The 13,758-nt window shown below is 48.1% G+C and overlaps 2 protein-coding genes across 8 annotated transcripts in view; one reads left to right on the forward strand and one right to left on the reverse strand.

Moving 5' to 3' along the window:
- The first annotated feature begins 763 nt into the window (after window positions 1-763).
- Window positions 764-6,394, forward strand: LOC116858929 (putative speedy protein E7). Of its 4 annotated transcripts, none has more exons than XM_032843886.1 (9): window positions 764-791; window positions 1,503-1,615; window positions 2,087-2,203; window positions 2,389-2,586; window positions 4,089-4,147; window positions 4,480-4,565; window positions 5,075-5,249; window positions 5,337-5,434; window positions 6,252-6,394. In XM_032843886.1, exons 2-8 carry the CDS (start codon window positions 1,600-1,602, stop codon window positions 5,394-5,396), a joined length of 711 nt encoding a protein of 236 aa, XP_032699777.1. In that variant the 5' UTR covers window positions 764-791; window positions 1,503-1,599; the 3' UTR covers window positions 5,397-5,434; window positions 6,252-6,394. The 4 variants fall into 4 exon arrangements, with proteins under 4 accessions (XP_032699777.1, XP_032699775.1, XP_032699778.1 ...); XM_032843884.1 differs by lacking the exon at window positions 764-791 and adding an exon at window positions 798-1,059; XM_032843887.1 differs by lacking the exon at window positions 764-791 and adding an exon at window positions 798-1,059 and having other exon boundaries at window positions 5,075-5,189.
- Window positions 6,395-13,015: 6,621 nt separating this feature from the next.
- The window catches only part of ANAPC1 (anaphase promoting complex subunit 1), a 102,134-nt gene continuing 101,391 nt past the window's right edge, over window positions 13,016-13,758 (reverse strand). For all 4 annotated transcript variants that reach the window (XM_032843919.1, XM_032843925.1, XM_032843920.1 and 1 more), the window contains one exon: window positions 13,016-13,388. In XM_032843919.1, the coding sequence (XP_032699810.1) occupies window positions 13,273-13,388 (116 nt within the window). In that variant the 3' untranslated portion in view covers window positions 13,016-13,272. The remainder of the gene's footprint in view (window positions 13,389-13,758) is intronic.

Genomic DNA, 13,758 nt, shown 5'->3' on the forward strand with positions numbered 1-13,758 from the left:
ATGAAAGTGTGTGTCCCAATGTGTTCATTAAAAAAAAAAAAAAAAAATTAGCAGTGTCCTGTTTAGAGCCACACCTAACATTTAGGTAAAGAGTTCTTTTTTTTTAAAAAAAAAAAAAAGATTTTATTTATTTATTTGACAGAGAGAGATCACAAGTAGGCAGAGAGGCAGAGAGAGAGGGGGAAGCAGGCTCCCCGATGAGCAGAGATCCCGATGTGGGGCTCAATCCCAGGACCCTGAGATCATGACCTGAGCTGAAGGCAGAGGCTTTAACCGACTGAGCCACCCAGGTGCTCCTAGGTAAAGAGTTCTTACAAGTGCATATAAATCTACAATTATCTCAAAATATAAAAGTTAAAAATTTTTAATCTTACTGTGATCATAGCTAAACAGAAATGAGAAGATAGTAAAAATAAACTACCTGAGTTGCTTTTATTATGGAGGAGCACTTTGTCAACTTTTAAGTTTGTGTTTTTGATATGTGGGTGCATTGCTTTCATCTGTAATCATTAATTGATTTGGTTATACACAGGATGAGTTTCAAAGAAGAGACAACGTTGAGATAAAAGGAGGTGAGCCCAGTACTCAGGCCAGGACACTAACTGCCTTTCTTTGAGGTGCATCTTCTTTTTCTTGACCTCCTTTTATAGACCAATAAGCAGTTCCTGGTGGAATGATGTGATGTCATCAGTGACTCGTGTCAAGGGCTCTGGAATCTTGGGAGCCATTTGGTTCCAAAGACCTGGCTACAGTGAGTGTTCTTCTCACACTGTTCTGAGGCTGTGCTCCGGGTAAGGGTAAGAGGCCTAGATCCTGAGAGAGCCAAGAGGTCCGCTCTGGGTGAGTGTCACTCATTCCCGTACTAGACTGAGTATGTAAGGCCACCCAGCTCGGCCTTCCTAGAAGGGTGACTGAGGCTCAACTCTCACTGCCCCTGGCCATTCCTCCCTTGAGCACTGGTCAGACACGAGTCCTAATCCCAACTCCAAAGTGCTCTAACCTCAGTCAAGGAACAAATCTTACTCAACTCAAGTCTCCATTTCCTCATCTGTAAATCATGTAAGTCATACACCTTACCTCACAGATCATTTTAAGGATTGAATGAGGTCATTTTTTATGCATTGATCAATATTGGAAGTTCAATAAGCAACCAATAACTGTTAGCTATTTTATTTTGTTGTATTGCCTTTCTTTTTTTCTTTTCTTTTTTTTTTTTTTTTTTTACACACAGAGCGAGCGATCACGAGTAGGCAGAGAGGCAGGCAGAGAGAGAGAAGGGGAAGCAGACTGCCTGCTGAGCAGAGAGCCCAATTGCGGGGCTCGATCCCAGAACCTGGGATCATGACCTGAGCCGAAGGCAGAAGCTTAACCCACTGAGCCGTGCAGGCGCCCCTATTATTGCCATTTTAATTATTATTAGGTTTCACCAGGAGCAGGTTAAGCAAATAGAAATGGCCCGGTCAGAATCAGGTTGAGTGCCCTCTGTTTTTTTCCATATGCAGAGAAGACAGGATCCCTCTGGGCTCCACATGAGCTGCCTCAGAGACTGCTCCGAGCCAACAGGACCCAGCAAAGAAGAGTCAGAAGAAAAGGGTATGCATGGAAGGGAAAGCAGGTGTGCGCGGTCGTCTGGCTTCTGCCCAGTCTGAATGATTGAAGTTGCCAGAACACCATGGCTCCAATAGTACTTCCCATTCCTCCTCTCTGCTCTCATGTGTTTGGGTCTGCATGGGCAGGGGAAAGGGCTTTTGTGGTGAGACAGGGATGTCACTAGCCTGTGCACGTTTGTGGCGATTAAAGACATCATGACGAGAGAATTTTACATCCGTCTCTGTAGAGGTATCTTCCAGGCAGAACAATCCATGGAAAGAGGCACAGGAGAGCAGCTTCTCCGGGCAAAGAAAGGGAAATGGTAACTTAATCCCTACGCTCATCTATAGACAGGCGCAAAGGGGTGATGGTCACTCTCTTATCCCTCCAGATGTCACATGCAAAATTCTCAAGGGCAGCGGGAAAGGAAGAGCCTGGCATTTCCAGGTGGGTCCTCCCGCCATGTTTACACGGGATCCTTCCTCTCTCCCTGCAGCTCCATGGAACAGGAGCCCTCTGGCCTCCGGTTCTGCCTCTTCAGAGGCTGTCCCTGAGCAGAGAGCCAGGAGAATGAGAGGCCGGAAGAGGAGGAGATCGATGGATGTCACAGCAGGTATGTGTCCCCGGGTGTGCCTCAGCATCCCTGCACGAAGCGTCACCTGCTGCTGAGCGACCACTTACCATCTTGTCTTCACGAGGCTGAGTCCAGGTCCAGTTATCAGAGTGAGCGGCAAGACAAGGACCCCAGTTCCCAGGTGGGTCACATCCACGCTCACTCAGAATCTTCTGTTTCTGCAGCGGCCCAAGACAGCAGCGTCCCGGCCTCCAACTCTGCCACCTTGGAAGCTGTCTCTGAGCTGAGGTCCTGGAAGAAGAGGGGCCAGAAGAGGAACATCTGGATGGTCAATCATGTTGAGGGAATGAAACTCAGGATGAACAAGAGGAGAAGACCCAGTTACCGTCCTGAAGACCAAGAAGCGTTCTACCGACTTCTGGGTGTGTGCTCTGAGCGGATGGAGCGTCAGGGCCCTGCGGAGAGTCACATTGGAGGCGGTGGCTCTGGGATCATGCTCAAATCTCCCCGCCTTGGGCTCTGAGCTGTCAGGGGTCTTGGTGGTACCCGACACAGAGGGACCTTGATTCTGCTGGAGAGGCCGACAGGTTTCTCCTCTCTGAGACAAGTTGTTAGCGGGAGTGGGGGAGGCTACAGAGGAGGGTGCTCAATGGGCAAGACATCTGAGAATAAACCAAGGGCTGCGACCTCTGCCCACTGAGATACATTCACAGATTCCCTCCAATTAAGATTTTGGAGATCAGCGATGAAAAGACAACCTAGATCTCTCTGCTTTTACGTTCAAGGTGGGAGGAGACAAAAACAAAGCTATACAGAAATAAGTTGCTCTCAGCCAGTGACAAATGCAGAGAAGTAATGTTTTTTTCCAAAGGCAACGATGCCTGGAGACGGAGTGTGAGCAAGGAGAGGGGAGCTCTGTGAAACGGTGTCCTCAGGGGACGTGTGTCTGAGAAGGTGCCATCAGGAGCAGAGGCAGGATTAAGTGTGATAGCCCTGGGGACGCTGTGATCATATTGTCCAATGCAGCATTCGTTAGCCACAGGTAGCTATGAAAAGTTTACTTAACTCATTTAAAATTAAATTTAAAAATTCACTTTCTCAGTCTCATGAGCCATATTTCAAGTGTGCAGCAGCCACATCGTGGTTAATGGCTACCGTATTGAATGGTACAGATCTAGAATGCTTTCATCGTCACAGAAAGTTCTATTGCAGAGAGCCAGACTCACTGGAGAAGGGTCACGCTGCTGTGCAAGTGTCATTGTTCTAGGCAAGGAGAGAGGGAGAGACAGTGCCCAGCATTCTCTCAGGGCGCCCCTGGAAAATGGGACCTCCAGGGGACAACTCTAATCCCAGACAAGGCTGCTGGGAGCAGGGGGCAGGGGAGGCCGAGAGGTCAGGTCATTATCTGCCGGAAACGAGGGCATCCAGGAGGAGGAGGGCAGGACGCCCAGCACCCCCAGGGGCTGTGGACCGAACACCACAAGCTCAGGGCACTCGGTTAACGGGAGGTGGCAGGAAGCTTCACTGGGCATGATAAAGTAACAAGGATAGATGCGCTATCACAGCGACCGTGGCTGCAGCCAAGCTCTGGCTTGGGGCAAATGTGTTAAGCATTGAGAGTCAGGTCACATCTCTGTGATCAGTGGATGTATCCCTGCCTATCACGTGGAAGTTGATAATAGCAAAATCCAAGACCCACAGCTGAAACTCACGACAGGCATCACTGGAAGGAAAAGCCACTGTCACAAATATTAAGACTCACAACCCTCCGGGCAGAAGGGAGGCTGCCTCCACTTCAGGGAGACAAAGGGACTTGGGGGAGGCTCCGGTTTTCCTCCTTCCCTCTGGAATGTCCCATAGCCCACCGCTCAGTTCTCCCAGAAGGGCTGCTCCAAGAGCCCCTCACTTCTCCCTTCCTTTGCAGAGGACCCCGTGATCCAGAGCTTCTTGGAAGCTGATATTTTCCTCAAAGTATCTGATAAGGTATCTGCAGCACCAAAATGAGGAGGGGCCACGGGGTCCACACAGTCACCACCAGTGGGGGCAGGAACAGAGAACCAGATTTCTGGTCGGGCGGGAGAAGCCCTGGGGGGACCTGCAATCCATGTCAGAAGACACACCCCCTGAGGCCTAGCCTGCCTATGGGCATCTTCTCCTGGCTTCCTGTGGGTTCCTCTCCACATGCCACAGGGCCTCAGCACAGCCCGCCCTGAGGGGTTCCCGCCATGGCCGTTGGATGGGGCAGGACCTGCGGCCCATGTGGGACACTGTCCTCACCTCTACTGACCGTTTGCCTGCCTCCCATGTCCACACAGTACCTGCTTTCCATGGTGGTGGAGTACTTCGGCCGTGTCGGGCTGCCCGGCCACCTCTACAACAGGATCCACTTCTTCCTGGCCCTGTGAGTGCTGCCTCGAGGATGCTCTCAGTTCTGGCCCAGCCGCCCGTCCCACAGCCTCACCACCCCATCAGGATGGGCTTGGCCATGCCTATGCACCTGAGGGTCTCAAGTGGTGGTTCCTCTTGGCCACAGAGCACGCAAGGCTCTGTGGGGGGAAGGGGAAGGCAATGAGTAAGGTCATGGGGGAGGGGAAGGCTGCAAAAGTAGCCAAGAAACATCACTTGTTGCTCAGAGACTGAGTGACCAGAGGGAGAAGCCCCAGGGAAATGGCAAGAACCTTGGCCTGGGCCAGGCACAGTGTGGGCCCTACAGGCTGGGTCCCGAGGACGGTCCTGCTGTCCCTCTGGAGCCAGACTCCCCGCAGATAGGGCTTCCCGGACCCTCCTTCCTGGACAGACCGCCCTGGGCATTGGGTTCTCCGGTGTGACCTTTGCAGTTTCTCCTGGCCATGCTGCCTAAGACCGGCCCTCATTTGGGCCTGACAAGCGTCCCCCCTTTCCCCACGGCAGCTACATTGCCTCTGACATGGAGGAGGACAACCCCACATCCAAACGGAGCATCTTCCAGTTCCTGCTGGGCAGGGAGCACTGGCCAGAGCTCTACAAGGAGTTCCTGAAGTTGAAGGTGGAGTTCTTCCATGCAATGGGGCACCGTGCCTGGGTCACCCCGGAATTGTGTGAGGAGGTCTGTTGGGGACCTGGACGGGGGGCGCACCCCAGTGGTGGGGCTGTGCCCTTGCTCCAGGTGCTCACGCTGCTGTTTCCCTTTCAGATCCAGGCCCAGAACCCGCATCACTGGGTCTGGAGTCGGGAGCGCCAGTGCGCCCCCTAGTTCCCCGGGGAACAGAGCGGGGGCTGCAGGTGGTACAGGTGAGTGCTCTGGGGCTCCGCGGACAGGAGGTCTCCACCTTCTGTGCCCCTGCAGTCACCTCCTGGGCTGGTGGGCATGAAGGGGAAGCAGTACAGCATCCCTTTGAGCATATTAGCATCTAAGGGCTCTGAGAACTCCCATGATACAGAAAGTAATTACCTGTGTTTATATCAAAACTCTCCAAATGCATTTGACTATGGAATCAAGTATGCAACACCAGATCCCGATTTGATATCAAAAAAACTTTTTGGGAAAACTCCTGGAAATGCTGATCTAAATAATGAAAACCTCTGTGGGGTTTTGATCGGAGTTGAAAATTTTAAACAAATAAATGGAATACACTGAAGTCACCCTTTCTGGAAAAGGGGGGTTGTTCCCCTGGTGGCTCTTTGGAGGAAAGAGAGAGATTAATTTCAACATGTCATCAGAAGTGGTATGTGTTTACCTCCCACATGAAGCAAGCTTAGTACCTGGGTCCCTGAAGGTTGTGTCAATTTCGTCTTGTCACAGGCAAAAGGAGCTTCTAGGGCTCCTGGTCTCTGCAAAGATCAGATCGCTGGGGAAAAAAGGGCACCAAGCACCTGGGGAACTCTGAGAAAGCACACCGTAGATGCCACATTTATGAAAGTGGACGCTTGGCCAGCACCACGCTCTTTAGAACATGTTTTCTTTTGTTTAAATTTGGTTTTTATTTTTGGGCTTACTTGAAGTTGGAGGGGGAGACCTTTGGTGAAACACAGAAGGCACCCTTTGCCTGGGGAGATGGTTATACCAGAATAATCTTGTGAACTGAGCCACCCCCCCACCTCTTTGCAGGGTGTGACGGAGCCCATTCTGACCCTAGGAAAAAGAAGGTCAAGTGTGCTCTGTGATAAACCAAGTTTGGGATAAAGTTTAATTCATCCACAGGCGGCTTATTTGAGGACCAACAACTACTATATATGTCAGAATCTCAAATTCCAGAGAAAACCGCATTATTGCTATAATAAAAGAAAGAGAGACAAATAGTGGCTACAGGGGCCACTCTTGGATCTGGTCACTTAGACAAGCACTGAAAGGGGGCAGCTGATTTTGCCTGAGCCCCTTTCCAACACGCACCTGTAGTGGTGCACTGAGAACTTCCTCACCCGGGAGTCTGCCTCCTGCTCTGATCTCACTTTCTTTTCTTGTAGCTCCCACCCATCCCCTGCCTCTCCTGCCCCAACACCAAGCTGCTGCCTCCTTGGCAGGCTCCGGGAGGCACAGAGGGACAGCACTGGGCCTTCAGTTTTCCTCAGACCTACAGGAAGGAGGGTGTGGGGACAGTCAGAACCATGACAGCCTGCACAATGGCTCCCCAACCTTCCAGTGAGTGTCAGCCTGCAAAGGCCCTGACCCCTGGTAATCTGGAAGAGTGTAGTAGTAACATGGAGGGGGGACCAAAGGAGGCAAGAGACCAGAACAGGAGCCTCTGTGGAAACTTGAGAATCTGGGAGAGGGGACGGAAAGTCTGGGAAGAGGCCTGGATCACTGAGGAGGAGGCCCCTGAAGGTAGAGGCCAAAGAAACAGCTAGAAGATGGTGAGGTGAAGAGAAGGAGACAGGAAGGGGGTAGAAACACATGAGGGGAGAGGATACAGGATGTGGCCAGCCTATTCTAGGCAATCAGCATCCTGGGGACAGTTGTCCTTGGAGGCTTTCCTGACACTCCACTAGAAGAGATGGTGGGGAATTCCAGCCAGGAGACTAGAGGGAGACATGGAGCTCACTGATGTGTGGATCTAATGCTGAAACAAGAAATGGGAGTAAAGGGGGGAATCCTATGCCATCATAGGCTCTGACATCATTGAAATAACCCAAGTTTCAAAATGAGAGGAGAAGGGAGAGAAGAAAGGAGGATGTCATGAACGGATGGATGCCTGGGGGACAGGTGGGGAGGTCCCAGGGTGCTACTGAGGCTAGAAAAAGGCAGTGGAAGCTGAGGTTAAAAAAAAGGGGGGGGGGGTGACTGGAAGAATCCTATACGGATATTAATGTTAAATGTATGCACAAGAATACAATCATCCTGAATGCCAAATAAATGAATATGACAAATTTTAAGAGGGGAAAAAAATCAAAGTTACATGGTAAATATGAGAAATATAGTAGAAATATAATACAGAAACAATTAAAAAATGAGATTCAACTGAGATCAATCATATTACTTGTATGAATAAATCTGAACTCACAACTAAAAGACTTTCAGGTTGATTCACAAAGCAAAACCCAGCTCTGTCAGATTATCCTTAGATCATGCCGAGGTGCTAACAATGAGATGAGGGCGTGGGGCGCACCATGCAAACACCCTCCAATAAGAGTAGGGATTGTGATCTTGATACCAAGGAAAGGAACATTCAGATGCAAAACCCTTCAGAGACGTGGAAGAACACTTGGGATGGGGTTGGGGTTGGGGGGCAGGATCTGGGGGCAGGTGCCCAGTATTCCAGGCAATTCCACAAGCCTGGGCTGGCCCACCGCCTCTCCATGTGCTCAGTGATGCTCCTAGAGTTTATAGCACTCTTGACAGACAGATGGATAGATGGGTGGATGGATATACAGATGTATAGATATGTATAACTCTTCTAGATAGGAAGTCTAATTACTGGGCAATAATTGCAGTTACCAGACAGACAGTCTAGCTCTTCATCACTTTTTTCCCATAGAAATGCTGGATTTGCCACGAAACTGCTTAGACTACAAGATGTCCAGGAACCTCACAGTCAAGCAGAGACAGAATATCCAGTCTTGTAAAAAGTTGACTCCCTTCAGGAAGCAATACAGTTGCTGTTCAACCCTGACTATCCCATGAGGGCTTAGCATTTTCTTCCTGAGTCCTCTGGAACTTTGCAGTTGCAAATAATCATAGCTCTTACTATCTGTGACACCTAGTCCTTGCAGCCCCAGAAGGCCAAGGGAGAAACAGGCTAAGAGGTGGTTTCTCTCCTCACTCATGCATCTAGTGACTCAGTCTTGGGAAATCTGGCACAATACGGGGCCAACCCACACGGTTTGGGTTACTCAGCTGATGATGAAAGACCATGCGTTCTTCCTTTAGTCAGGGAGTCCTCTCAGTGTTAGGGAGAAACCCAAGGCCACTCAAGGGGGGTCACTGCCACTGTGGCCTGAGTTTGGTCCCATCCAGATGAGTTAGTGTACGAGTTGCAGGACTGTCATAAAATCTTGGTGTTAGAGCACACCTGAGGGTGTGATCATGGGAAAGGAAAGTGAACAGCACCTGGGGCTCAAGAGATAGCCAAGGGGCTGGAAATTCCATGAGCAAAACCAGATACCAAGTGGTGTGAGTGGATTTTATGGGACTTGGGGATGGGGCTGATTTCACACCTGGGTCATTATGTCCCACCTAACACCACAGGGTTTGCTCAGGGACCCAAGCAGAAAGGGTGTTGATGAAGGGAAGTAGATGGAAAAGTTTAGGGAGCAGGAGCCTGAGAAGCCCCTGCAAAACTCATCTGGGGGCGAGGGGACACCTGTCACAGCTGGTGGTGGCTGCAGCCAGGTTTGCACCGTCTGCCCTCCTGCCCACCCGTGACCCGTGAAGCCTTGGCTACCTCTTCCACCTCCAGGCCTCACGTGGGCATTTCTCACTGGCTCCTCCCAGTGGCACACACTTAACCTGGCCCCACACAGGAAATAGCTGGAGGCTGAGCAGCAAGGGGAGGAGGTGGTGAAGATAACTGAGTTGACATCCAGTCCAGGCAGAGGGCATGGATCCAGTGAGATGACCCGAATGAAAATTAACTAGAGGAGAGAGGGAGTTTGGAGCAAGATGACACCAAGATGACAAGATAGCACCCACACAGCCCTCTGGGGTTTTGCAGAAATTTCAAGTAGGGGTTGGTGCTCATCTCATCTAGATCTTACCAGGGAGAGACACTGCAGCTAGGGATGCTAATTACAACGATTTGCTAATGATTCTTCCTTCAATTGTTGAAGAACTATATACGTTTACCCACACTTCAGTTGATGAGATTATCTTCTTAATCTCTGGAATGGTGCACAGTAAGCAAACGAAAGCCTTGACTGAATGAAAAATACGCACGAATATGAACACAAGACAAATGAAAGAACATGGGCAGCACTAACTAGCTTCCAAACACTGTCCCTGTGATAAGTCCCCCCACTGACATGATTACCCAGATCATGATCTAGCACGTCTGGGTTCTGGAAGCCCGTGGACTACAGCTTCCCAAGGCAGCATACCTGAATGTAAGATGAGAGATGGATCCATTAACCACAGAGACAAGAAAACAGATTTCACACCTAAGTATTGGAGTAAAAGCAGTGGAAATTACGAATGTGCATTTTTAATAGATTTTCACGGATTTTATTGAACCTGGAATAAATTTTTTTCTAAATTTCCTATTTCATGTTATAATGTGCCACAGAATAGGAAGAAATATTTTCAGCTAAAAGAGACGTTTTAAATTAAGACCGTTGTTATATGACCCAGAAAGCAGCTCACAGGACTAATTTAATTCCAAGAAAGTACACAAAGGTCTTTGTTTTTCTAAAGATGCGCAGAGAAGGGAAGGGTCCACAAACTCTGTCTGGTGCAACATCCTCCTAATTTACGTTAATCTGCCTCTTTCTCAGCATCTACTGCACTAAGGGAATACTGAACCAGATTTGGGGGTTTGAAACAGTATGGTCTGAAAGCCCAGGCCTGTTAGGGGTTGGGACTGGAGCAGTGCGGCCTTGGGCCAACCCACCACTTTCCTCCCTGAGCCTCAGGAGTCTCAGCTATAGAAAGAGGGGCAGAAAGATCTTCCACTGCTGACCTTTTATGCAGCTGCCTGAAGACAGACAGTCCTGCCATCTGGGCAACCCTTACTCCCATCCCAGCCTCCCTTTCATTCAAGGACAAAACATGGAGCAAAGCAAGAGGATGGCCCACAGGCAAGTTCATCCTTACCCACAAGCCAGAATTAAGGATACGGTTTTAAGGGCTTTTCTTTCAATTTCTCAAAAAAGACTTTCCCACGGCTTGTGACTGATGAGAAGCAAGCAACGTATTTCAGAGTCAGGGAAACCTGGCTGGCCCTGGGAAGCAGGAAAAGCCAGTTACATGGTTATCTGCAGGGTGACTGCTATGTGCTGACAGAGGCCTCCAGCCTGGGGGTACCCTCTTAGGAGCTGCCCCTCCAACCTCCCCTCTGCTTCCTTCTATTGCTGGTTGAACACTGCAGATACTGGGGGTACAAAGGTGACCAAATCCCATCCCCTCCCGCATAGCTGAATTGGAGAGATCTTTATACAACTTGGCATTTTCTACAAAATGTGGTATGAGGATGGAGGAACCCAGAAGACAAGGCCCCAGCCCTATATGCAAAAGAAATATTAGTTAATCTATGTGCTACCAACTAAGTCTTCCTGGTTTGGATCTCAAATTGTTCCATGGCCTTCCAGCTTCGCTCAGCTACCAGCACCCTCTCCTGACTTTGGCCTACTCCTGTCTTCAGATTGGGCTTTGACATAGCTTTCCTCGGAATACATGTCACACACACAGTCTACAAATCCACAGTCTACAAATTCCTGCCTTGGATCCACATGCTCTGGCTTCTACTCGGAATCGTGGCTCCCAAACTCTGGCCTGTGCCCAGCAGGCACAGTGGCCTCCCACCAAATGGGTCTGTACACCGATCAAGCTGAGAGATGAGAGGCCGCCTCCTCCTCCTTGCTTCCACTGGGCTGTCAAAAGATCTCTGAGCTGGGATCACCATAAGCTAAGTTGGCTGGTTCTTAGACAAAGGGTAAAAAAGTGGCCTTACTGAAGATCAGGCAGCACTGAGGGGAGCTCTGTAAGGCTTAAGCCAACAGACGCTCCTGCTAGGGTCTGGCGTCCATGCGTCAGAGCTACCCACAAGTTCAGGCCTTCACCTCTTCATAGGACATCGTACTCAAGGGAGATATCAGCCCTCCCTTGGGGGGTGTTTGCAACTATTATTTAATTATGCCCATCTATGGAAGCATGTGTAGCTGTGTAAGTAGAAAAGATGAATGTGGGGTAAGTTAGGAACCATATTGTGACATTAAGTAACCAGTACTCACCAGCGGCTGTTCTCCTCCCCTTCATGGACACATGGAGGAGGAGTCACACGATGTGGATTGATCTACTTCCTGCCAACAGGCTGTGACTGGAAGTGACATGTGCCACTTCTGGGCCAAAACCTTTAGGAGTCAGACACACTTCTCCAGCTCTTCCCTTGTCTTAACTTTGAGGGGCCGAAATATTCTAGATGGTGAGAACTACTTTCCAAATTTTTTGAGAACCCATAAATAGCGAGAATTCATTTCTTTGATGATCCTAGCATGTCTGCTCAAAAGACTGCCCAGAATACCCTCTTTGCTCCCTGTTACCTAAACACTGGGTCTAAACTACAAAGAAAATGCTGTGTCCAGACCATCTGCAATCTTGTATTCTGCTCTTTCTTTTAGAAAGCCTGATTATTGCTTTTGTTGACAACACTCTAATGACTGTTCTCCCTCATATATGAGAATACATAATGTGCAAGTAACAGTCTCTCAAGTCATCATTCAGAGAAAGGAATACAAATCATAAACAACTGAGACTGAAAATAGCAAAAGTTGCCCGGATACTGAGTTCTTAAAATCTTGATTCAAATGGAATTTCTGTAACCTGGGTTTTTTTCAATTACATAAAAAACTAGCTAAGTGTGAAAGGGAAGCACATTTCATCCTCCCAGGCAGCCGTGTCTTACCTATGCAGTAATGCCGGAGCAAGTCCCCGGAGCAAGCGTGCAGATGGAGTACTGAGTCTAGAGAGAACCCATCACCACTACAGGTGTGCCCCCCCAACCCTGCAGAAGCAAATGCCACATGGGTTTTTGCCAGAATCTCAGTGGAAACGTTTCCGTTTGCTTTGATTTTTACACTGAGAGCTAAACAGCAAAATTCAGGATGTGGAAATGTGAAATCACTGAATGGATCTTGCCATTTCTACTAATCCAGCTGGCCATTCGGGAAGCGCAGGGCGCACGTCAGGCGCCGGACAGCAGGGCGTTTTCTTCTTCCTCTTCGGGAAACCTGAAGCTGCAGGCCTCTCTTTCGGAATATCTTTCATCATTACCTACTCTACAAACTCTCCATACAGATGTACGTTCTCTAAATCTTGGGTGGGAATGGACCATCATTTATTTTTAAATGCAATTTCTGAAGACCTCTCTTAGTAGAAATTGCACATTTTCTTTATTTAGAACAGGCTTCACGTTGACCCATTCCTCATTAGGGTATAAACGTCCTCCTGTTGAAGGTGACTGCTCATACTATGAGGATGCCTAGCACTGTCACAGAAAGTACACACCAAGTTTAGACCCAAACACTGCGACATCTTAGGAGATGCTAAAAAGCCATTTTCTTGTTGCAGAGAATAAAACTCGATGACACAGCTTCTTTAAAAACCTTGCAAATTTAAACATAAGTCACTTCATCTGAATCACCCTAGCTGGAAGACTTAAAAAATGAATATCCACCCCAGCCCCCACTGCTCTACTCTCTGAGATCCCAAACTAAAATAATCAAGAGTTTTGAAAACAAACCAAAAAACTTTATTTACAAAAGTAAATTTTAACTCACTTTTATATATCATATAATGTTAATGCTGACAGCAACAGAGCCTCTGGAATATTTAAAACACTTGGATTTTAAAATACATTGAGGTTTGTGCAGCTCATTCCCCACTAGTTATATTATAAAACTTATAAATGTTTCTTTAGCTTTGTTGTTTGGTCATGTTTTTGTGCAGAAGTCACGCTTCAGGGTAGGTTTGCCACCAGACATGATCACATAACCATTGGCTGTGGATTTCCAAGAAGCAAAGGAGCCAATCTTAGCAAAGCTCGCACTGGCATTTTCAGCTGTTTAAATTTGAAGAGGAGTTCAGCAAAGCTTGTGCTCCCTAAAGAAATGGAAATGGGGGGGAAAGTCAAACTTCTATATAAATTCAGCTGTACACACCCCTTTCAAGGAAGCTTCAGAAACATAATCACATTTAAAGCTACATTCTTCCCTTTGAAAACAATTCCCCAAAGGTAATATTTAAATTATGAATTTCCCGAATGCACTGTAAAATATAATTTGATATAAAAATGTCAAATGTATCCTCCTCTGTACTTCAAAAAGTGACCTGTAACTACATCTGAAACTGTTACTATTTACATATTACTTAAATATAATTAATAAATGTGCCTGTCTACTTTCAACTACCATAATCCATACACTCCAATAGGTATCTAAAAAAAAGAATAAAGGCTTAAAATGAGTAACAC

This window comes from Lontra canadensis, unplaced genomic scaffold, assembly GCF_010015895.1.
Source record: "Lontra canadensis isolate GAN:19392208 unplaced genomic scaffold, GSC_riverotter_1.0 scaffold144, whole genome shotgun sequence".
In the NCBI taxonomy this organism is placed as follows: Eukaryota; Metazoa; Chordata; class Mammalia; order Carnivora; family Mustelidae; genus Lontra; species Lontra canadensis.

Bases quoted from the DNA above. Each gene is read 5' to 3' on its own strand.
- LOC116858929 (XM_032843886.1), top strand. The intron at 2,204-2,388 runs GTATGTGTCCCC...CTGTTTCTGCAG, and splicing joins ATCGATGGATGTCACAGCAG to CGGCCCAAGACAGCAGCGTC. The intron at 5,250-5,336 runs GTCTGTTGGGGA...TTTCCCTTTCAG, and splicing joins CCCCGGAATTGTGTGAGGAG to ATCCAGGCCCAGAACCCGCA.